This window comes from Struthio camelus, chromosome Z (genome assembly GCF_040807025.1).
Source record: "Struthio camelus isolate bStrCam1 chromosome Z, bStrCam1.hap1, whole genome shotgun sequence".
Taxonomy (NCBI): domain Eukaryota; kingdom Metazoa; phylum Chordata; class Aves; order Struthioniformes; family Struthionidae; genus Struthio; species Struthio camelus.
In genome coordinates, this window is record NC_090982.1 from 75,050,042 (window position 1) to 75,075,180 (window position 25,139).

The following is a 25,139-nucleotide window of genomic DNA, read 5'->3' on the forward strand; positions in this document are numbered from 1 at the left end:
TTTTGAGGTAGGTGGTAACCTAAGGAAGGGCATAGGTGGCATCAAACAGACAGGTGATGCTGTGGGGAGTCAGCACAAAGCTGCTATAGCCAGGAAGGGGCTACAATTTAAGCTAATCCGTTGTTTTTTTTTTATTTTATTTTTTTTTTTTTTACCTCTCCTACAATGCACTTGCATTTGTCAAATACTGAGCCAAGCTCACGTGGGAACTAACCCAGAAGGAAACTGTTTTTTACTGGGTTATTTTTCTGCCAGTTTAGTTCCCTGGCCAGGGTTAGTGCTCTGTTGGATGACATCAGTGCTGCTGCAACAGAGAGGGAGGAGACAAAACAAGTGCGGTTGGAAATATGCAGCCAGGGACAGGGGCAGAATATAGTCTGGTTTAATCCATCATGGAAACATACCCTTTTAAGCAATCTGATCAATTACTCTTCCTCATCTACAGCAATCCAGATTTGGAGCTAATAGGCAGATGGTTTAAAATTAATTTAATTCTCTTCTGAGACTGATTTCAGAGCAGTTGTTTTCAACCTGCACTTTCTGCTCTCTTTCAGACCTGAAAAAGACCAAGTATCAATTGGCCTCGTAAATTAGTTGATTTTCCTTTACAGAACTCCTCTGATAGAGACCTAGCACAGACTCTCACCTCTGTTTCTTTTTATTCTTGTATGATACGTTCCTTCAGTTTTAACTCGATGAAGCCCCTGCAGTAGAGAGCTTAAGGAGGTACGCCCCAAGTAGCTCTCATATCTTATGTGACTATATATGTGGCTACATTGAAATGGAACATGGGTTAATGTGGACAGAGATAGTCCCCTTCTCCTTTGCTGGAGAGAGATCCTCAGGGAAATCGGGGAAGTAGTCCTGTAAAAGAGCCAAATATCCTTGAAATGACTGGGATCCAAAAGGTTGCGATATGAGATGTTACTGTGATATGGGAGAATGCTAGCAGCAAAATGATACACCTTATAATTTCTTGTTGACTTATTTCTATTGGGAAGAATGGACTACCTGGCTTGTGCATAAAACACAAATGCACTTTATTCAGGATGCACTGTGCTTCCTGAACACAAAGAGACTACCCATGGTAGTCCTGGTAGGCATGCATTGATCTGTGGCAGGCCTGACACTTCCTGGGAGTGCTGAAGTCACTGCCCATGTGCTACAGAGTTGTTGTGCCTGCACACGTGCACCCTGAGGCTCTCTGAGATTTCCGGACATCCAGTAGTCTAGCTGGAACTCCTGCTCCAACTCAGCTATGGAAGATCAGAGAAGAGCTGGCATAAGATCTTCAAATTCCACCTGGACGGAATTTTAAGACTATTTAAAAAAAAAAAAAAAAAAAAAAAAAGACATGTCCACGAAAAAGCAGATTTTACACCAAAGGGTCGGTGTCAAAAGTTGTTCCCGGCATCAGAAGGGGAGAAGTCGTTGTGTCATTCTTGCTCAGGGAGCACTGCTGCTCTGACTGTACAGAGGAGAGACTGGGTCCCAGGGCTGCAGTCACTGCGCGCCTGAGGAGTGCCTGCCTCCTGAACCTGACACTCCTCTGTGCAAGAGGTTGTGGTTTGATTTATCAAAAATATACTTCATCCAGTGAGAGCTATTACCATCCAGGAGAAAATCACACCAGACCCTGATTTCATTATTTAGTTAGCTTTTGTGATCCAGAGGTATTTTTGTCATTTTCACTTATTTTACCTACATAGGTACGTAGGTACTTAATTGGCAGCTCAAAATTAAGTCACTAAAACTCTGCCTCATGCTGCCTAATTCTGGTGGTGCCTGAACTCCTGAAATGCCTTTCTTTACTATGGCTTAGCACTTGCGCATTATCTTCGCTGTAGACACACCAGTCTCTTCTTGGATTTTGTAAGGAGAAGGTATCTGAAGGGAATAAGCAGTCTGAAGCTGTAAGAAAGAACTGATGTAATTAAGGAATGAGTATAATTAGTGTTTTTTGATGTACTGCCTATACCAGTGTATGTGTATACCAAATCTAGGGTCATTTCAGTGCCGTTAGAAAGATTTTTAAAAAATCGTTGTAGTGTGTTCTTTGCTAGTTTTTGGCTCCTGTGTCACTCTCTTACATTCTCTCCCTTCTCCCATGAGTTACTTGGCTCACTTGCCTTTCTTCCCCAATTAAGAGGTAATTTTCTTCTTTTATGATAGCATGTCCAGCATATCTTTCTCTTCTTGTCCAATTTATGCTTCTCTGTTACTCTCTATATTTTTTTATTACTTTTTTCCCCCATCTTCCTTGAACTGACTCTATATTTATTTCGTATCTTTGATTTGTCTTATAAATTACAACAAAAGAGAAGTAATTGCAGGGCTTAGGTAGAGGATTTGGAATGAAGAAGAGTTTTCACTTCTGGTATTGAAGCAGACTGTTCTGTATGAAATAGGGAGATTATGCCTGATTTCATCACCAAATGAAAACTTTATGGAAACACAAACTACTCCTAGGTTGTGCATTCTTATTCGTCTCTGAGCTATAGAATAAAAAAATCTGATGCAAAAAATCACAAGCAGTTCCATCAGAATTCGGGCATTCTCCCTTACTATGCATATGAAAAGATCAGGCATATACAATAACTCTCAGATTACATTTTGTGAAGCATAATTTATAATTAAGGTGCTACTCAGTGATTTACAAAATTATTATAATAATTATTTTTTCAGGGCTGGGTTTACTTTGCTGCTTCAGCTTCTTGGACTAGTGTTCATGCTTTTATTCACATAAAGGTTAGTTCCTAACAGATAAGAAAGCTGTTCTCTTTTAAAGTTTACATAGTTATTTTATTGCCTTTGCATTTCTTTCTTGCCTGTCTTTCTTCTACTGGAAGCTGTCATAATCCGTAACAGCACTAGATTCTGTTTTACTCTACAACAGTTTCAGCTGCCCATCTTTATTGCTGTCTTTTTTACAGTACAGTAATGCTCAGGAGTCACAGTCAATGAGACTGAGGTCCCTTAGCGCCAAGAACTTTGTGCAAACATACCCAGAAAACAGCGTTCAAAAAATTTCTGGTGTAGTTTAAGAGAGAGCCTGAGGTTAGACCTTGCTAGCTGCCTTTTCTTGTTTTCTTAATCCCCCCTCGGGCACACGTTACCAAAGCAGTTCACTGTAGGCCTGCCTTCCTGGATGTGCGATATTATACCGTAACTTGCGGGACACTGAAATTATGCATTCATATCTCTCAGGAGCTAGAGATTCATTCCTACAAAACCACCTGTTAATGTAGTTTACTGTTGATATTCTAAATTTGTAATTGAGGTGTTTGCCTCATGGCAGATATGAGTTCTCTTTGAGTTATGAGTTATCTTCTACATCTTTAAAAGACTTGAAAGGCCTGTTTTTATCCAGTATTTTGCTGACACATACAAACAACCCGAAAAGACTGAAAGGAAGGATTTCCTGTTGTAGAACAGGCAAGACTGTTGCCCTATCAGGTTAAGTATTCCTGTAATCCTTTATTTATGTTTAACTTATCATTCAGTACATTTTCTCAATGAGGAATGCAGGTTTCTGACTAATTCATGGAATCGTATTGTCATCTTTTTAGAAAGATAGCTAGTATACTTGCAGTTCCTAGCTCTTTGTTGAAGTGGCTGATTTTGTTAGTTGAACCACTTCATCCCTAAAATCTTAAGATGACTTTGATGAAACTTTCCACAACTAAAACCCTCTGTCTGTTCAGTTTACTGGCTAACAGCCTCTTTCAACATACAAATTTCAAAGTGTTTTGTTTTAGTTGATTAAAAAGATGCCTCAGGTAAGCCTTTTCAGTGCCTAAAATCTTAAGAGTTAAATCATGTGAAGGATAAAGCGGCTGGTCTGTGATTCTGAAATGTTGTAGCACGGAGGATTAATTAAGACGTACTCTCCATATAGGTTATGATACCTCTCTCCTCACTGTTAGGCACTATTCAGAATGGCAAAACTTCCCTATCTTAAAGGTCACACAAATGGCAAAGGGACGCTGGCACCAGGAACAATACTTGAATACAAAATAAGTGCCGAAGTCCAAAACTGTGACCCTGAAAGTCCCTCCAGATAAAAAGCTTAGTAAAGGTAATGGGTGCTCATCCATTTGCTTTGAAAGACTCAATTCTCACAGCTCTGCTTGTGTTTTTTCCCAGAATTGCTGTGACCTAAATGTCTATTTGCCTAATTCCAGTAAAAATCCCAGGGATCCAGAAACTGAGCAGGTCCCACACGCCAACACACATACAAGAATCAAGTGGATGTGGGACGCCCTGTGTTCCTGTTCTTGCTCCGTGGGTTCTCCGGGAACCTTGGATTCCCTGTTGCAGGTGAATGTTTTAGCCATTAGATTAAAATGTCATGCTGTGTTTTACTCTTTTGGTGTAAATGTTTGCCCTTACAGTAAGTCTTGCATTTCCTTCGGCACAAGGACACAACTTTGAAAGGAAAGGTGGACTTGCAGCCTCCTGTAACTTCCATGCCTTTTGAAAGGAAAAGGGTGAGTCAAGTTCCTCAAGAGCTTCCTCAAGAGCGTTCCTGAGGTGAGGGCTCTGCGCCTCTGGACCTTGATCAAGGGACTAGATTGTAGGTCCTCGTTTAATACATGTATTCTCAAGTCAAAATGATTTTAAAAGATATCAAAATGTATGCAGTCGTCTTATTTATCAGCTGCCTTCAGTTACTACTGCCAGGAATTCCCTAATTACTGCTCCTGCTATATTCATACAAAGACAGTCTTTTTTTTATTTCAGTCCTTGTGAATGGTTAAAACAGAGCTTTTACCTGAACTAATTTAAGTGAGCAGTTTATGTTTCTGTGTAAATGGTGCTGAACACTTAAACCACATCTTTAATAGACCTTTCTTCAATAAGTTAATTTTCAGTTATGCCAAGGTACAGTAAACAGTGGGAACCACGCACATGGTGTATAACTATTGCTCGTTATTTGGTCTTTCCCTATTTCCCATAGTGTCTTCTCTATTCTGTAGGCTCTATTATTTTTGTTGTGTCAGTCATCTAATTCAAAACTCCTTGGTCAGAAGCCTAATTGTTTTCTAATATGCACTGTACATTTCACAGTATATTGTGTAAACAATTAATTTAGAGAAGTTAGCTCATGAGGAAGAAATCCCTTAGCTCCTTACTGTTTTTCCTTTTACCATTTGCATTTGTTTCTCCAGAGCTCCAGATTGAACTGGGCTGTATTATGCTGGGCAACAAGTATGTGATAAAAGATGCTAAATCCTAAAGATGCTGAAAAAATGTTCTAAAACACTGAATTTCTTTATTTACCTTTCTTTAATACTAGCTTTCTTTATATACATTTTCAAATGCACTGTCTCAATTCACCTAAAAGGATAAATATTTTTTAAAACTGTTTCTTCTTTGATATCAGAAAATCCCTGGAAACTTTTAGATGCCTGCTTATTTCAAGAAATTATGTGAGAAATTTAAGCCAGATGAACGGAAAGTTTCAGGAATTCATAAACAACTGAACACGCTTTCTTGGGCTACACCTTCTATGCGCCCACCTCAAAGAAGACATTCTAGCGCAGACGACAACTCATTCTCGCTTCACAATAGTGAGGGCACCAATAAGAATGCAACCATGTTAAACATTTACTCAGCATACAAGTTATTGGCACCTTGCTTATGGTTTTGTACTGCTTTGCAGTCACCATAGTGACTGCAGTGCACACATACTCCAAAGTGGAAAGGACTGGCAACCCCTAGCACTAATCCAGTTGCTGCTGAAATGTCTTTTTAGTCCCATCTGGCGGTCGTACAAACGCCAGAAATGTTTCTTGACAGTTTTTAAGCTGAACGTTGTTTCTGTTTTAACATATCTTTCGATAGCATGATTGCCATGTTCTACTCCCATTGCTGGGAAATTTCTCAGTAAAATCTCTTAGGAATCACGTAAACATCCTAACTGTCTCACGTTGCTGACATCCTGCATTCCACCTAGGATAGCCCGGAAATCTGCTTTGTAAGAAGTGGTATTAAATACGTCAATCTCGCTGAATCAATGTCACCTGAATTGCTAGAGAATACTGAGAAGCCCACCAAGCTTTTGTTTGGGTACTACATTTGTACCATCCGTAGGCAGAGGGCAGTGAATGTTTCTCTAGATTGTTTTATGACAACTCAGAAACGATGCTCTTCAGCACCACTGCGCAAGTTCACTGAGTTGACAATTTAACAGATAAGATAAATAAGACAGTAGTAAAGTTATGCTTTTAGGGCATTTTGTACCTTTCCTAATATCTCTGTAGTCACTGTCCCAAGACGTACAGTTGTGATTCACAAAGTAGCCGAGTGTATTGCTACTCTGTGCTATGTATGGCAGTCCAAGAACCAGTGTTGTTTCATTTCAATAACACTGGAGTGTACAATAAGAAATTAAGATTATGGTAATAACTTTCTGTAATTCTTTTTTTGCAAGTAGCTGCTAAACTAGTGTGCTATTAATATTTCACAGTCTGAGTTTCTTATTACTAGCTTGTTAATAGCAGAGTTAAAGTTCTTTGACTATTTCTGTACTTTTTATAAGGGATCATCAATTTTGAATTTTTAAGTTACTCTGTTTTAAGGACATTAACAGCTCTTTTTACATTTTTTCCCCAAATTGTATATATTTCTTAACTTCAAATAGAATTAAGGTTTTGCTTAGCGATGTTTTTAAGGTATTAGTAGGAAGATTGCAATCACTCAGTGTGAAAGAGCATTTGTGCTGTGCAGGTTCTTTAGGAGAGCATAGGGACAGAGAGAGCTTCTGAGTTCAGCAAAAACGGAATTAATTTTTCCCTAGTCGTCCCTCAACTATCTTGATTTTCTTGTGTATTTCTTAACTCTGTGTGTGATACTGGATTTCTGTCTTTATGTTTTACCATGCTCTCTCACCTAGGACTTGCCTCCCACAGCTTTTTCTCCTACCATGATGGATCTTTGTTTTGTTCTCATGCAAATTTTACCAAGATTGCCTTAAACACTGTCACAATGTTCATAGTCAGTGTGTAACGGGGTCAAATACCCTTCTCTGGGTATGTCATTCTCAGTCTTCAGTGGATACTGAGGATCTGCCAGTAGCAGAAAAGATCGGTTTCAACACAAAAGTGTTGTGAGTGCTATCCAGGGGTTCTGTCTACCTGCGTATTAGAGACTTGTATCTTCTTAGGACTCATTTTAAATTATTGTTCAGACAAGTAGTGTGTTGAGATAGGAGAATCTGCTGCTCTGCACGGCTTTTCACTGTTCAGGTCGTCTAGGTTTTTTTTTTTTTGTGTAGCATGAAGGATCATCTAAAGGCTTTACTTAACTGTTTGCTGTTTCAGGGACATAGGGACGCTGGTAATCCCATCATCTCTCCTGTCCTTTTCCTGTATTTTTAACTTGTTACTTTAAGGATGCTAAAAAGTTTTGACATCCTACATATGGCTTGTGTGGTGGTTCTGGGATAGATTTATGGGCCAATCTAAGTATTACATCTATGGTGACATTACCAGCAATTAGCAGGGACTGTCTTTCATGACACAGCCAGCCCTGTGCTCCAGGTGGACGGGTAGCCAGAAATCAGAACAGGCTCCCAGACCTGGACCCATCTCTGTCCCCTTGAATATCCCAGTGGACAACTACAGCATTTAACTTTGGCAGTGTAAAGAGGATTTTAGCTGAAGTTTTGGCACCATGGCAGCTTCACAGTTTTGCAGAAACAAAATTGTATTTCTTGCTCCACAACCTCGCTCTGCATGACTGGGTGTTTCAGTTAAAACAGTATTCCTCCGTAGAGAGCTTCTCATGATCTCTCTGTATCTTGATCTTTCCTTCAGTGCAAGTGTCAGAATCCACAGGATTTTCTGGGGCATTTAGAAATCTTGCCAGAGTAAAGTCTGGACTTCTATGCCATTTTTGGAAAAAGGAAGATAGGAAGCAGAGAATCAAGAGAGCCTGCTAAAGGAAGGGTGGCTGAAAAGCAGGCATTTTGGAGACAGGGTAGTGAAGCTAAGCAGCACAGGAGAGAGGGCAGCCACTGAGATGTTGCTAGTAATTTGACTAGCACTTCAAAGTTTGTAAGACTTGCTGCGCACGTTCCATGAGCCATCAAGACCTCTCGCCTACCTTGAACTGCTGCGGGTCGTTCTGACGTTCGAAACTCACCAGCGGGCTGGCTTCCTGAATCCACCTCACGCAGTTCTGGTCTACTGGTTATTGCCAAGATCCACTGTAAAAAACCTAATTTACTGTTTCTAGGTGTGCAAGCAGAATCTGAAAGACTTCATCATAACTCACTTTGTTGACCATGCTTTTCTCAAAGTTTCTCAAAGGGCCTGAAAGCAGTTTAAATTACATCAGAAAGAACCAACAACAACGATGATGATGATGATATGCTAGACCAACCCTACCTAAGCAAAATATGAAGTCAGAAGGCTCTTTCCTGAGGTTTTTAGAAAATAGCCAATAGTACATACCTAATTCTTATCCTTCCGGTACCTTCATAATTAGATTTTTAAAGCTTTATCATTTTTGTATTGTAGCAGCTAGTAAACTCAGTTTTCATCCGAGTAACAGCAGAAGTTAGGAAAAAACGGTTCTTCTTCATCATGTGAATGCCAGATAATCTCTGCTCTGTCTACAAAATATAAGTACGCAAAACAAACAAATGCATGTTGCAGCTACTCCCTTCATAACACAGTGCATGCCTCCATAGACACAACTGACAAACTCAAGTGCCGCTTATAAGCTACAGTCCTGAAACAGGGCTAAGACATATGATCCTAACCACTTAACCTCTACCAGCATCAATCCTGTGCAGCAAAGAAGTCGGAAATGCTCTGCTAAATAGGCTTTTTCATCTCAGTCCCTTGACAACAGAGGCTTGAAGGAAATGTTTCTGAAGCACTGTTACTCTCCTTTAAGCTTAAATTTTGCTTTTGCTGAGTTTAGCCTTATGCAAACTGTTGGACTAACAGCCCTAGAAACTGATATCCTCGGTCTGTGTAGATTAGACAGCATCACTGAGCATTATTTCTTGTAAGCGATTCAACCCTGACCTGAGTACAGTTCGGTTTCCATCTACATACACATTCAGGCATCTCTGATGACGCAGTCAGCGGTGCTAATTGCTGGGTTAATTTTGCAATGCTGTTGATTACTGTCCGCTAGGAAGCGGATCAAGCCCACCATCTGATTTTCCATAGGTCCCCAAACAACTGAGAGACGACAACATTTCAGTTCTTGCCAAACTGGACAGATGCAGTTCAACCACTGACTGTTTGTTCCAAACTCTTCAGCCAACCGTTCCTTACTCGTGAATATTTCCACAACAGCAAAAAACCCTCCAAAAAGACAAGTTTTACCTTTTTACAAGCAATCCATAAAATTACACCACAAAAAACAAATGCAAGAAAATTGTGGAATATTCCATCACAGTAACGAGAGGGTTCTTTTCCAGGTCGTACACCAGGTACGCCTCTAGGTTCACGAGCCGAATTTGCGCGTCTGGTTCACCCTGTGCTGCACGTTTCCGTCAATCCTCCGACTCGTGCTCTAGCTTTACTGGTACTCTGCCATTGCTGCAGATGGCAGTGGAGCCGTGGGCAGACGTTTGTCACCAGTTATCTAAAGCCAATTGGAACATGCAGTTACAGTAAAAACACTTGTCCAGCCTACGTTTCTGTTCCCACATTGCCAGTCTGATGGGAGTCACGTCGGAGCTAGACGATAGTGAGAAAATAGCACGAGTGCTTTGGTCCTGTTGTCCGCTACAGACCGATGGCAATCTAAGAACCGTATTGCTTTGAAATCAGACAATGTTTAAAAACCTGCTTAGTTTGTTCTGCCTCTCCTGAACACTGTAGATAAAATGCCTAAATTTTATACCCTGATAATAATGTAGGGTTTTTTTTTTTTACATCACACAAATTCTTATTTGGGAACGAAAAGCATTTGTGTTCAAATACTGTTGATAAAATATGAGAGAATGATATTTCTGTTATAGCAGCAAAATACTTTATTTTACCCATATGTAAATTATTACTTTCTCTCCCAGAAAGACCATGAAAACTGCAATTAATTTAAAATAACCCTGCAGATATGGTATCAAACAATGATAATGGTTAAGCCCTAAAATGTCTAATTCTCAAAAAAGATTTGGAAACAGGGCATGCAAATTCATATGGAACAGCCTCATCATGGACATTAGGACCTATGTAGGTGTAGGATATGTACCCTTATATGTAGATGCTAACATTTGGGTTTTGTTGAGCAGATGCACAGTTTTATATTTTAAATTGATTGGAAAAAAAAATAGTAAGGGAAAGTCATAATGTTTCTACTCACATTATAAGCAATGCTATTTCATAAAACATATGGTGTCATTTAGAAAATTAATCCGAAGTTAACGAAAATGACCAAAAATGATCCCATAATTTTATAAAGCAAATTTTGGTAAAAAAAATTATATGTTTTTCTCAGATGACTCTCTAATATACATTCAAAATACTCTATTTTAAGTTAACATTTTCGTGCATTCCAAATCTAAATGCTGTTGTTTGTTCTGGATTTCCCTCCGTACACCCTGAAAAGGCATCTAATCAGATGCTATCTTGCAGTCCTTTAAACAAGTTGCATTTCTATTGTTTCCTTAACTGCATCTGAAAGATGCATGTGTAAGATTGTGAGCAACTGAGAGAGGATAAGCTTGTGCTTAGGTTTGGTTGTTGTTTTGCCTTTGACAAGGGAAGAGTGAAAAGATCGATGCTCTAGTATTTAATTTAGCTCAGAAATAAGTAACCTTTTAATTTCCATTTCATTCACTGAGGACTCCTGGTTGTCATTGCAAAATGTTAATTTGGATAGATTACGGAAGTAAAATTTATATCCTGAGCATTATGCTGCAGCTGTTTTCAGCAGAATATGATTTTTCTTGAGAACATTCAATATAGTTATTGTTTCTGATTTTTTTTTTAAGAGAAGAATCCATAACAGCTAATTTCTTTCGCTAAAATTCTCCTTAGGAATATTGGAATAATTAAAATGGCTCTTCCCAAAACATCAACATGCAGCTGTCAAAGCCCAAACTCTCCAAGCCAGAACATTCTTATCAGCACAGAAGAATTTGGGATCTCATTTGTAATGCAAATTGTCATTGTCAAAAGCATTGGAATATTCCTAATGAACAAATTACTCACCGAGAATCACAGCAACAACAGTGAAGAGCACAAAGGCGTTCCTCAATAAATAACTTTTAACATCATCCTTTGTTATGCTCTGCACCTTTTTTTTGGCCAAAAGTGTACGTTTCCGGACTCCTTGTTGAAAGCGTTCCATCCTAGTTCCAGTTTTTGGATCTTCTCCGTTACCTTTAGTCATCTATCTTGCAGGAAGTTTTCTCTTACAGCTTACTTCTGTCAAAATCCCTTCAGAAAAGTGGAAGACCCTTTACCTTGGGAGGCACTGGAGAAACCTGTAAGACAAGAAATATCAACTCTCACAATAAGATTTCAGAGGAATGATTAGCCATATGTTCACATGGAAGCAAATAGTTATTCTCCACGTTTCAGTAAGACTTCTGTTATTTGTATTTATCAAAGTTTCTGATTGCAGTTTTTGGTAAATAACCTCAATGATTGTTCGAAGAACGCTCTGAAAGAAGGATTATATGGACTGTTCAGGTATGTATTTTATGCCTTCAGAAATTAAGTCTGAATCTCCTGTCATGCTGATAAAATGCAGGAGCAAATTTTTTGCAGTCACTAGAGGTATAGCAAAGTAAAACTGGTACAATTCATAGGCACATAAGGTGCTATAATATTTAAAACTGTCTGTCAGGCCTACTTTTCATCTCTTTAGCAGGCACATGTTATCTGAAAAAAATTCCAACTCACTCTCATATTAATCCCTGGAGAGAAATATTTTGCTTGAACTAGAACGTTTAAAACATTCTGCATTCAGATCTTTTTAAACGGTTGAATGCATTGGCTGAACTCCTCCTTTTCACGTGGCAAAACACAGCAGGAATAGTTTATTTATCCCCCAGCTACTTTTTAGAAGATATGCCTTTGACACTTTTATGTTGACAATATTCATCTCTGAAGTGTATAAACTATTCGGAGCACATCTGTAAAACATCAGAAGTGATATCCCACTTAGCTTGTCATTTCAGACTGCAACACAAGCACACCTCGCAAAGGAATGGTTAGCTTTGCCTCTGAGCAAGTACGGGGCTACAATCTGATTTTAAAGAATCACACACTGAATCAACTTTAAAATGCTTTAATATTCAAAACCCTCCATGAGGGCATTCATTACTTTTCATTTAAGTATGAAAATTTTTATGGCTGCTTGACATGAATTTATTTATGAATAATGGAATCTGCACAAAGGTGTTTTTCAGACTGAGAATCCAGTTTTCTGAAGCATTAATTAATACTACACAGGCATGTTTTTCTGAGGAAACTGGGAGTTCACAAATGGCCAGAATTAGCTACTTCAACTAAAATTTATCTCCGTTTCTACATGATACAGATTTAACATCTTACTTTTACTAAACCTAGTACTTAAAATACATTTTTCAGGAAACATTTAGAGTATAAATACACAGGGTTTAAAACAGCATGTTTTAGGGAAAATACCATGTTGTAACATCATGTTGATGGCATGTGATCACCATCTATTTGAAGACCGGCACGTTAGTATAATATTCTCCATGAATTTTAACAGAATGTTATGTGTTACTTGTTTTCAGTCCCTGAACATTCATAGAAGCTGCAAAGAGTTCTAGCCTGGTGACACGAATACTGCCAGCCTCAAGGATTCAGTTCAGCACAATTAGTTTTCAGTATTTTGTATTAAAAAAAAAAAAAAAACCTAACGATTCATTCACGCTGCTTTTTCTTTCCCGAGGCCATTAATGCAGATAATCCGTCCTTTATAACCAACATCAAGATCAAGAAAGAACATAGGTATAACCAAAAAGATCACATTACACTAAGTGAAATACAAAGGAAGAGCGTGAAGAATGAAGACGCCCTGCTCGAAACCCCACCAAACGTAACCGTCGCCGGCTCACCTTCTCGGGTCCTCGGTACTGTAGGCACGCCGGGCCGAGGAGGTGGCGATTGCCCAGCAAACGCAACAGAGCAGCGAAGTTCAGCGAGCAGGAGACAGAAACCTGACAGTCTGCATGTGCTCCGCAAGACAGCGCTTCACTGCCGCTGTAACTTAAGGAAAGGGGAGGAGACTAATAGCCCAGCTCCGACAAAAATACAACCACATCAGAAGAGAGGGGAAAGCGGAGCTTCTGGAATATTGATTAGTCTTGGCACGCTCAAAACGGGGTCGCTGCCTTTGTTTTTCCTTTTAGACCACTTTCACGCTTTGTCAGTTCAGCCTCATTAGAAATGCAAAATCAGACCCCAGGAAGAGTTGCAGGATCACACACACACACACACACAGCAGAGGAGGCTGGAGCTCCTCTTGATTAGAGCGATACTGGGAAGCTGAAAAGCCTAAACCTAATTATATAACGCTATTCCTGTGCTTTTTAAAGTAAACGATTAAAGTATGTGAGCGTGTTAGTTTGCTCTACAGAGAGGCATGGTTTAAGGTTATCACATATTTTCTAATTCTAAGAGTCAGTTATTCGTGAAGTCACGCTTTCCAGGGTGGGGAACCAGACGTATCTTTCAGAAGCAACTGGAGCATTATCAAGAATAGAGAAAAAACATGATCAATCAGCTATAATTCTCTGTATGTTTCTTGTAGATATTCAAAATACATGATGAGACTTGCCTGTTGCTTAGCCCTGGATCCTAAGCTCCATTCAGCCTGTTTCAAAAGCGTGGCGTGCATGATAAAGGGGAAAGCATAAAACATCCACTTTTGCGAAATAAGTGGCCTTCAGTTTTTTTAACATTTAAAACTTTGCGCTATTGAAAAGATGTCTGGGGAGGAGAGGCAGTGGGATACACAAAGACCTTCCTTCGCTTTTTAGAGGAACATTTTCATTTTAAATGTTGGTCGAGTCAGTTTAAAATATTCAATAACTGTATTTCAGCATATCTTTCATGAGATTGTAAAGAGTATTTTCTGAGAAGATGGACAAAAAATGTAAATGAAAATTTACATAAATATATGCTAAAGGTATAGTTTAAGCAGCTTATTTATACAGGATGTGACTTTCAGTGTTTTTCCTGTAGAGCCATTATGAATCTGTAGAAATAGTCCTAGGTTATAGGCACATTAAAATTATTAAGAATAGGTAAGGAATAAAATTAAGAGTAGTGTTACTTCCACAAAATCACAGTAGTGGTTTTGCTAAAGTGCTTGCTATTTTAACGGTATTTCAGATAATAATTAATAATGTAGAGAAAAACAACTTATAGTAAAAAGCAACCATACTTGTGATTAACATAGGTTTGCATTAGGGTGGAGAATTGCAGAGTTTTGATGGTAGGTATCTGACTCAAGACAGAAAACAGACATCTGAATTTCCTTATTTGCTTCATTTAAAAAAAAAAAGGCAAGACAAATTGTTGACAGCTTCTATTGCAAAGTCAGAAACCATTTTTCCTCTTTAACACCGCATGCTGCAATTTCTTATACATGGGATGCTTAAATTTCTATCTCACCCTTATTCTTCATGGCACAGTTTTTAACTATTTTCACCATTTTGCCTGGAGATTGGAGCTGACCTCTTAGCAGACCTTTGGCCTTTAGAGAGCTGCTTGTTTGATGTTTCTTTTTGGCGTAGCTTGCTGTGAAACTTCCCAGATGAGGACTTCATTCTGCCCCGAGTTCATATGAATGGTAATGTTCCAGTTGCCTTAACAGGACAGGGGTCAGGTCCCAAACTAAGGTGATCCAACAGTAGGTCATTCTTTAATGCTTTCATTAGTAGTAGACTTTATGAGAGACTCGTAAAATCGTGTGAGAGAGAATTAGCTATTCAGTGAGACAAAACGAAAATGGGCAATGAGCAGTCTTACAGCTTAGCTTAAGTTCAGCAGTGATGCTTTTATTTAGCTCTCAGTAAGCAACAGACATTATTGCGTACTGCTTAGAGGAACAGAATATTAAGCTGTTGGCAACATGCTCCTGTTCAAAATTTTCTTTTCCTCTTTTTCCCTCTCTCCTGCCTTTCCTGACGTCCATTCCTTTTATTAATTACTTATCTTTGACTGTGAAATAAGGAAATTAAATGATACAAAGAATACTGTGCTATATATTACAATACATATCTTTTTTAGATATCTATGGATAACAATAAATGAGTCACCAGGTACTAGTGCAGCGTCTCCTGGCAATGCATAAAATTCCTATGCACCTACTGGAATTTCCCGCTAAATACACAACAGATTTGATAGATTTCATATGCAATATTTAATCCTAGAATTAACTATTTCATATTAGAAAAATAGAAATATTATTATTCTGCTTTGTAAAGAAACACCAAGCAGCAGTCACTGGTGTTACCACCAATTTTACATTGACAAAATAATTTCTGTATGCTTCAATTCTTGTGTCATAAAAATGGAGAAGGAGCTAAGGCCTTGGTGAGCATGTTAGTATTATTGCATATTGCTAATATGCTAATATTGCATATTAGCTCGGCACTTTCCTTTGTGCCTTGGGCTTCGGTTTCAGCCCTTTTTTGACAAGGCACCAGGTGGCTTATAAAGCAGGGAAATGCAAGTATAGGGTAAGGACTGGCTTCAGCTTGAACCTTGTCCTGACAGGCAGTATGGATTCAGCCAACTCAAACCACGTGTCATGGTAAGCTCAAGCCCTGCTTGGTTGTGGCTGACAAAATCAGTCATTAAAGCATTTCAGCAAAGTATTTGAAAGCCTTTGTAAAACAGGTAATGGTATTAGAGCGGAAGCTGCTGTTCAAGCATAAGGTATTGTTACTTTCACATATGACTACACCTATCAAACAAACACCCAGTGAAGTCAGCTGTAGCAAATGTAAGTGGAAATGAAACAATGAATTGTACAACTGTTTCATTTCCTAGCCAATAAGAAGTGTAATATGTGAGTGCGTGGATCCCAGCTGGAATAAGCTTAACATTCAAAGTAAACATAGCCTTCACATTAATAAATCAGCACTATCAATTAATACTGGCTGAATCCAATTTAAAATTTTGGACTTGTAGGTAGAAGCTCAATGAAGTATTGTTGAAGCTTGATGAAAACTATTCCACACAGGCAAAACTGGAATTAAACTCTCAGGAAGGAAGGGGTTTATTCATAGTAAATGGTACGTCCCCAATCCTCAATTAAGTTGGACAAAATGAGAATATACATATGACTCCCTTGTAAGCGCCAATCCATTTGAGAAGAACTGTTAATTACTACTATGACCTGTTTGTACCAATGAAGAAATTGAGGCTCAGAGAGGTGAAATTTAATCCATACAAAGTATCAAATAATTGGCAGAGCTAAGACAGCCTCGGCCTCCCCAGTATTTCCACTCGACCATGCAGTGTTTCTTTCCTGAGATATTTGGTTGGCTCTTTCTTTTTTCGAGCATGAGAAATTGAAGTTTGGCATTTTTTGTTTTCACATCTGTTTATCACAGTGGGATTTGAAAGATATCTGAATTTTGGCCAGACATATATAAAAAACGTACTTTTTTATTGATTGACAATAGATGTACTTTATTGTCTGATGCAATGAAAGTTAATGTTTGTTTTACTGAAGTCAGTCAGACCAGATAGTGTGCTTTAATTTATATACTTACATGTGCTCTATAAACATCAAAGAAGACACAGGCTATATTATGTTAGCAGATATGAAGACTTGCAGGAACAGATCAGTAGATCTACAGCTGGTACTGACGACCTGACATTTGCCCTGTGTGCATTGCAGGAGGGTTACTTTGAATGAATTCTCACCTTGTTTTGCGGACCGAACGTGAATCAATGCCAAGAGTGCGTTCTCTGGTTTCCTTTTATCCTAAAGGAATACAGTTTGCACCCTCTAAGACCACTCCGTGATATGAGGCAAAGCATGGTGAAAGCTAAAGTTCAGAAGATTTACTTCTGAAAAACGTACTGCTGATCTGAATTAGCATAGAGTCATTTGTAAGGAAAGCCCATCTCATTCTTTACAGCACTGGTGTTTCCTTTTTTTCACCAAGTGCTTCAGTTCTCCTTTTTCTAAATGTTGGCAGTGAAACGATATATCAAATAAATACCAAAGCCAAGTGGAAGAGCTTTCTGTGGAATCACTTTGCGTTCTTCCTCCTGGATCACATGTGCTTAATGATAATTAATGAAGTTAAAATTACATATTGTGAAAGCTTAATGATGATTTATCTAGACAATATCAAAGTCTAATGACTGAACGCACGTTTTTGTGGGATAAGTTAAGAAAGTTCTGTGTGATAAGTTTAGCTGTGGACAAGTCCCAGTCGTGGTTCACAAAAAGAACACCTTTATTTAGTTGGTACAGAGACAGACATTTAAAGACTAGGTTTGCCAGCTTTTACAACACTTCACTTACCTACCTCTTTTATTCCAATAGAAGCATCATTCCAAAAAAACCAAAAAACAAAATTGAAACAATCAACAAAATTGATGAGTCATGATTATATGCTGGATTATTTTAGCATTCTTATTCACACATTTTAGCTATGGCCCCCCCTTTCTCTGTATGTGCTAAGCCAGGGACACATTTTTACAAATATTCTTTCCCACCATCTAAAGGACACGTGAGTGCAGCTGCTTTGCTTGTGCTCTACAATAACTGAAGGAAAATGATTAACCTCGTATAGAATTACACCATCCTCTTGGAGCTCCCTTTGTTAAATGTGTACATTTGATTGAGACCCTGACTTTCCCATTCCATCCAAATTTAGACTCGGAGCCAGGCTGTGCTTTCTAATTGATGCAGGGATACCTGGTAAGCAAACTGAAATGTTTTCTAGGATACTAAAGCAGGTTTTCTGAGATGACAAGTTACACGTTATCAATCACTGGGCCTTTGGTCATAATGAAAACTATTGACTCTGAGCAAGGTTCAGGTTATAAAAAGCAATTTATCCAGTATGTGGAATAAATCCACTGTATATCATTTTGCGTATACTCTGATAAGCAAAACCCCTTTTTGGTCTGTGAGCAAGTATGGGTATGTGGCAATTGGGCATTTTTAACAGGAAATATCCTCCCCTGGTTACTCAGAACTACGGTCTGTCTTTGATATGTGGCAAATCATTGGTCAAACTTGGTTGCCAATAAAAATGATGTTGTGAAATATGATGCCATTCTATTGATGGTGAAGATTAAAGGATGATTATAAAATGCTACCAATCCATCAAAAGAATATTTTAAGAGCAAATTGTTTTGTCTGAGTTTAAGCAGAATGATTAGTAGTAATGGCCAATCTAATATGCAAGACTCAGATTTTCGGTGATTTGTTTTTACATTTGTATTTAGTGTCCCATTACAGTCTTAACATTGCTGAATCAAGCCAGCCAACAAATCCAGTGGGTCATTTTTATTCCTACGTTTTGGAGTCTTGTGCCATGAGATTAACTGCAGTTTTATGCTTGCGAGTTGTGTCGGTTTTTAATCGAAAGTGATACAATAAAAATCTGGCGTTCCTTTCTGCTCTGTGAAAATTCCCAGCAGAGAAACATGAACCTCTGGTATCTCCATTCAGCATCTTAGACTGCCTGGGCCTTAACACTTACTGTATGTCTGACTGCAGCTGAATAGGCCACTGTCTTTCCTTTCAACATGGGGAGTCAGATCACCCACTCCCTCTTGGGAGAAGCGGGGTGGGAAATGAAGTTATATCCGCAGCGAACGTGGCTCGTGAACTTTTCCCCTTCGTGTCTTATCGAGAGTGTGAGCGTCCATATATACAATGGAGTAATTCTCACCAAAGAATAGGCAAGGCTGTCTAGGAAGGGATGGGAGATAGGGTGGGTTTGTGTCACTGTAAGAAATCTAATGGGCTCTCATCAATAGCTGATAGAGTTTCTGATCCGAACTGCTGCACAGCACGGCTTCACTGCGCCTTTCCCACAGTTAGTGGCAACTGCTGCCTCTTAAATGGGCTCCAAGGGACAGAGAGGTTCACTTGAAAAGTTAATGCAGCATTGTGGCTACTTACAAAAGAGCATGGCACTGGAGCCAGAAATTTGCTACCACTCTCTCTCAGGTCGCTCTCTGTTTCCTCTTCCTGTTTTTTTTGTTTGTTTTTTTCTTCAAGCTTTTCTCTGATCGGTTGTAAGCTTAACTAGCTTTTGAATTGGCTGAACTACTGACAGTCCCCTGGGGAAGCGCTGGCTGGAAGTATACGCTGTAATGGGTCCTCTGCTACCTCAGATCCTTGCTGCTCAGGGTAGCGACAGGTTAGAGCGATGATCCCACACTTGTCCCATTTTGAGAGAATGGCACTGTTGGTGGGTGTCCTACTGGCTGAACTATTTTCTGTGTTTTTTCCATATGAGATCAGTTGCTGGAAAAGCCCACTGGATCCTGTCTTGCTCTTTATCCTGGATGTTCTTTAAACCGGGTACAGGCTTATTGTTAGTTCATGTGCTAGCTTTTACAGCAAACAGTCTCTCAAATTTCTTTTCCCTTTTCCATCCCTTTATTTTCTTGGCAGACTCTCTCAGTGTCCTTAACCAAAACAACAGCAGAAAGGTGAGAAATAAGACTAAAGGGAAAGGCTCATTTCTAAAACATAATCCGGTATTATCTGCATGAAACACTTTTCATGTAAAATATTGGTTTTTATTCAACATCTTTGCCCATAGTTATGTTTCTACTGAAACAACGGTTTATCAGTTGTTTAATACATCCTAGTATGTTGCTGGAATATCAAATAAGATAAATTCAAAGAAAAACACTCATTTATATGAAGTTCAGTTAAGGAAACTCACTTATTTGGAGCATTAAGCTAATGCAACTTTTTAAATACACACTTACTGTTACAGAATCGCAAGTGCTGCAATCAAGACACATAAAAATCTTTTGTAAAAATAATTATAATTTCAAAGCATACAGCTCAAAGTTGCTGTTATAATAATGACTATAATAGCAACTGTTTAGCATTTGGACATTTTTTTGGCAGGAGGGCTTTGCATTGTTTATTGTGAGAAAGAAACAGGCTCTGAGAAAACATGCAAATTTTCAGCAAGAGAAAATGCAACATTAGGTTTAGAAAACAGAATGGCAGCAAATCGTCTTTGCTTCTGTCTCCCTATATAAGCAGTCCACATTGGTTGAGATGATTTAGAGACCTTAAGTTCCGATGGATGGTCTCTGTTTCATATACCATAGAAGATCTCAGAATACCTCTCCATTTTGTAGTGTCCCTGGCATGCAGATATTCAGGCTGTGTGGTAGTCAGCATTTATTTTCTTGCTATGCTTTTCATTCTGAACTTCCATTCTCTCCTGGGGTCCAGGGCCCACAGAACTTATTGGTAATCTTTGATTTATTTAAAAGAAAATAGGAACAGTCCGTTAATATCTGTTACTCATTGTTCTTCTTGAAATGGGATCAAATGCCTGTCATCAGATCTGTAGAAAAGTTAAGCCTGTGAAGGTGTTTGATAGCAGGGTAAACAAGTATATTTGAAAGGAGAGATGTCATGCCAGTAGTGTGAAATATCGGCTCAATTTATTCTGTTCAGAAGGACTAGGTTCTGTCACTCACAAGTCAGTATCTGAGAGGATATGAATATTGCTGTTGCACAAAAGAAATTCAGAAAAATATAATTAAAAATTAAGAAGACAATCACATTTTGTTAGTTCACATTTTAAAAATATCTTTCTTTTCTGTATCAACACAAGGGATTGATACACTGTACATTGGTTTTATTTAGATTTATTTTGTATACAATGAAAGCTCTTCTGGAATACATTATAAATGGAGCTATAGAAAGAAGAAATCAGCAGTCTTTTCATTCAGATCAGAAATTATTAACAGAAAGATGTAAAACAAATATTTCAGCCACAGTATATTTCATTCACAAATTCACTATATAATACATATCAAGTTTCCTTTTCATGCAGTCGCTCGCTCCACCCCTCCAGCTCCCTTCTGCACCTCTACCTCCAGAAAAGTGCTGCTTTCTCTCTTATCCTTTGGTAGAGCAACTACTCCCCATTTTTTTGCAGGTTCATTGCTCTCTTCCCTTCTGCTCCCACTAAGTGTATCTCCCCTTGTGGTCTACCACCACTTTCCCTTGATCCAGAGAAAAATGATGAAGGGTAGGTCCTGCTTCCATTTAAATCAATGAATCTGAGTTTTGAAGGAAGCTTCTTAGACCTTGCTCCCATTTGTTTCTTAGTCACCTGTTCCAAATCATCCCTTATTTTATGCTCCTTCTGTGTGTAGTCTGTAATCTTCCTTTTCTTTTTGTTCTTTTGTGTTATTTTTTCTCTGCAGGCTCTCCAGTCCTGCTGTTTTGCTCTTTTTCCTTACTTGTCTTTGTCTTCTCCTTTTTCACCTTTGCTTTTTCCCTGTGTTCTGCTTTTTCCTCTCTCAGTAGAATCAGGAAATGGGACTGAAGGTCCCATTCATGTTGATTGGGGTCATGGAAGAGTTTGTATCACAAATAGGTAGCTGTGAGTGTCTTCATAGATCAGTGAATATGCACTGACACTGAAGCATGCTGAGAATCGGTTAGGTAGAAAACTCTCCCTCCTCCAACTGAACAACCGTAGAAAGCATGAAAAGTGGAACAGATTTCCGCTTCCAGTTATGAGGACATCAACTCTTGCCCTCCGAACAGAGATATCTCTTCAGCCTACAAACTGGATGCAAAAAAGAATTATTTTAATTAATTTGTTAAAGCAAAAGGACTGTCAGAGTAAACAGCCAGATGCCTTGCAAAACAAAACAGTTACGGCCAAAATAGTGGGGAACAAGAGACAATAAGTTTGAAGTGCTGCTTTATAAAAGTCTTTCACATGACTCCAAAAAAGTCTGTATTTCTTCCAGTTATGTCTACCACCTAGTGTTAACTTCAAAATGGTGATGTATCGGGTGCTTTACTTCGCTACTCTGTGAATAGGTCCCATTCACCAGAAGTCCCGGCTTACTCCATATGCAGGCAAAACTCCCAGTGAAGACAATGGGAGTCCAGGTCTCCTGACTCACACTTTGCTCTGGCAGAACCCCCATTGTCCAGTGACTGCTTCGCTAAATGAGGGGTGATTCAGAAGGGCTGAATGGGAAGCCACTCAGCTGTGCTTTGATATTAATTTCCTGATGATTCATTAATTCCTTAAAATCACTATCAAATTCTTTGTACAGCTAGCCTACAGTTTCAGTTTAGCCTATAGCGTTAAAAATACATCACCCAAGAGAGAGTTGGGAATAATATCTCTAAAGCAGCATTCTCTTTGAGATATGAGCGCTTCTTGAAAAGTCTTTCTTACTCCTGAGTTCCAGTTAAGCTTAGGAATTCGAAAGCACGTAATTCTTTCATCAGGTTTCCGGTAAGTTATTAAAGACAGAATTCCAGTGATTCAATGACTCAAAACAAGAGAATAAAATAAGGGATGAATGAAGGGAGATGATCGCACTCAGCAGCTTTTGGTCATGCTGAATTGAAACAGCTTAAAACAAGGTACTGTGAACTTTGTATAACCACGAGCTGTTAAAGTTCACAATAGTTAAGTAACAAATGAAACTCGGAATTCTTGTCTGCCCACAAAATGTATTTAGAACCTTTGAAATCTTGTTTGAAATGCAGGAATAATATTTGATGTTGATGACCCTATGTGAATACCATGAAAATAAATTATGCTTCATCTTGGATTAGACTTTTGTATTTTATATTTCTCCTGTTTTCTTAATGATGTGTGAACAGTTTCATTCCTTTTTTTCCTGTGATATCTAAAGGTTCATTGGTAGTAGTGCAAAAGAAGTATGAAATGCTACAAACTTCACTTCCCACTAATCCCACTGATGTGAATGCCAGTATAGGTTGTATATATTTAATGTTTAAATACCTGTTTAAATACAGGTTGTGTTTACACATTTTTCAATGTATCACAAAGTTATACTCTGCATAGACGTGAACCAGAACTCTTAATATACTTTACTTGCAGAAATATGTATATATGTGGAAACCATCAGGATCAATGTGTACGATCTTCTGCAGATTACCAAGTGTTCTGTAAGATGTTGGGTCAGTGATCCAGAAAAAGCTTTCCCTATGTAGGTCTCTACATATGACGGAACTTTCCTTGGACTATGTTAAAAATATACGTCTTTAGTACAATCCCCTCAAGGCCTCAAAAACTTCATGACAGTATAGGAAGAATGAAGGGTATTGTGTGTTTATCAGATGAATGTATCAGTGGGGAATTTATAAAATAGATATCTTTAGATAATCCTGAAAGGGCATTTTGTCCAGTATTGCGGGATGATGGACATTATCTAGGTCTCAGATCTGCATCACCAGTAAACAATCAGAATTTTGCTTTCACTTGGAATCTGGCTATTTCAGCTGCTCTTTCCTTTTTCCCATTAGATAATCCTATGATTGCCATCTTGTATAACATCATCTTTAGATAAAGTATTACTGTAGAATGTAGCTAAATTGCCATTAATCTCAACTGCATCCTCAGGGTCTAGTGATCCAGTTTCTTCTCACCTTGTCTTTCTCTAATTTATTTTCATGAGAAACTTTTTATTATTTAATGTCTTTTGAAAAGTTCAGCACAACTAGGCATTTGACTGCTCTCATGTTATTCCTACACTTGTCATCCTTTAAGGCAAAGCTCTCTTTGCTGATGGTTCTTTTCCTTGTAGGGTTCTTACTTACCTTTAAAGGCTTTTTGAGGTGTATATTTTTTAGGGAGGCACTCTTTTCCTACCTGAGTTTTCCTCTTGCTTATAATGTAGGCTTAAGATAGTTGATTACAGGGTTATCTGAGGCCTTCTTCCCATTCTAAACATTGAGTGCCTTGAGATTCTGCCAGGAAACATCACTAACAAATCTCCATAGAAGTCCAAAATTCCATAACATTTCTAAAGGTAAATATAAATTCAATTACTTTTTATGTGTCAGGCTGTTTCTTGAACTGGTTTCCACTGAAATCACATTGATAAATATAAAGGAATCTACCCCAGCACTTTTCATAAATAAGCAGTGGCTTCTAACCTTTCAGTTCTTCCCTTTTTAATTGTGGTTATGCAGCGTACAATAATAAAGCTGTTTGAAGAGCCTTGCAAAAGCAAAAGGTCTTTTTGCTTCATTTTTTTTTTTTTTAAATTTAATTTATTTATTTATTACTAAGCTGCTTTCCCAGAGGCAGGCTTCAGCTCTGGCCTTCTAAGCCCTGTTATAACAGTGCAGTTTTCCATTCATTTTTGGAGTGTTTCAGATAAGAGCCCTGGAGAGGGGGACATATTCAGTTCCTGCAGTAGTACATTAGGACATTGTAATAGCCTCTCCCACAGTGTCCGGATGTCAGAACTATTCTCTTCTTTCCATTACTTTTAACACAGTACAATAAAAGAGTATTTTCAGAGTCCTCGTATATTACTTCCAAGTGAGGTCCCAGCACTCAGGATGCAAAGCAATCTTAAAGCAGCAAGATAATTTCTACTACAGTCTGTCTTTTTTTTTTTTTTAATTAAATAGCACATTTCAATTCTAATTCAGCAGAACAGCTTTGTAAATAAAACTGATACAGGGCATGTCGTATTTGTTTGGGTTCCTTGACATGCTTGTGCTCTCGGAAAATGACATATGTTGGATAGATGGAGAGATGGCTTGCCCATCTATCCTATATGTGTTATTTTCAGAGAGCATAAATCTGTATAGTATATGTGTAAAGTAGAACCCCAGCAGTCATTTTCAAAATGGCTTCAAAATACTATTTGTAGCAGACTATAAATGTTACTGTACATTATTATATACCAGAGTACAGAAAAATGAACTTACATTTTTAATTATTTTTTCTTGATTTTTTATTTTTACATTTAAGAAATTTATTTGCTGTAGGCATTATAAGCAATAGTAATAATATTTTACTCAGTTTTTTCTAAATGAAAAAAATGAAACTGCCATTTATGACACTTTGCAACCTTCCTTTCCTAGGAACCCTACATGCAACCCTACATGTCTCCCATAATTGAACTGTGAAGACAGTCAGGTACGTTTTTCCATAG

General features: G+C 38.3%; 1 protein-coding gene across 1 annotated transcript in view; it reads right to left on the reverse strand.

Annotated features, from left to right (window-relative positions):
* The window catches only part of LOC138064611 (excitatory amino acid transporter 1), a 65,494-nt gene extending 52,031 nt beyond the window's left edge, over positions 1-13,463 (reverse strand). The window contains exons 1-2 of the mRNA XM_068928017.1: positions 13,061-13,463; positions 11,181-11,455 (exon numbers count right to left, since the gene is read on the reverse strand). Coding sequence (XP_068784118.1) covers positions 11,181-11,361 — 181 coding nt within the window. The 5' untranslated portion in view covers positions 11,362-11,455; positions 13,061-13,463. The remainder of the gene's footprint in view (positions 1-11,180; positions 11,456-13,060) is intronic.
* Positions 13,464-25,139: the final 11,676 nt, after the last annotated feature.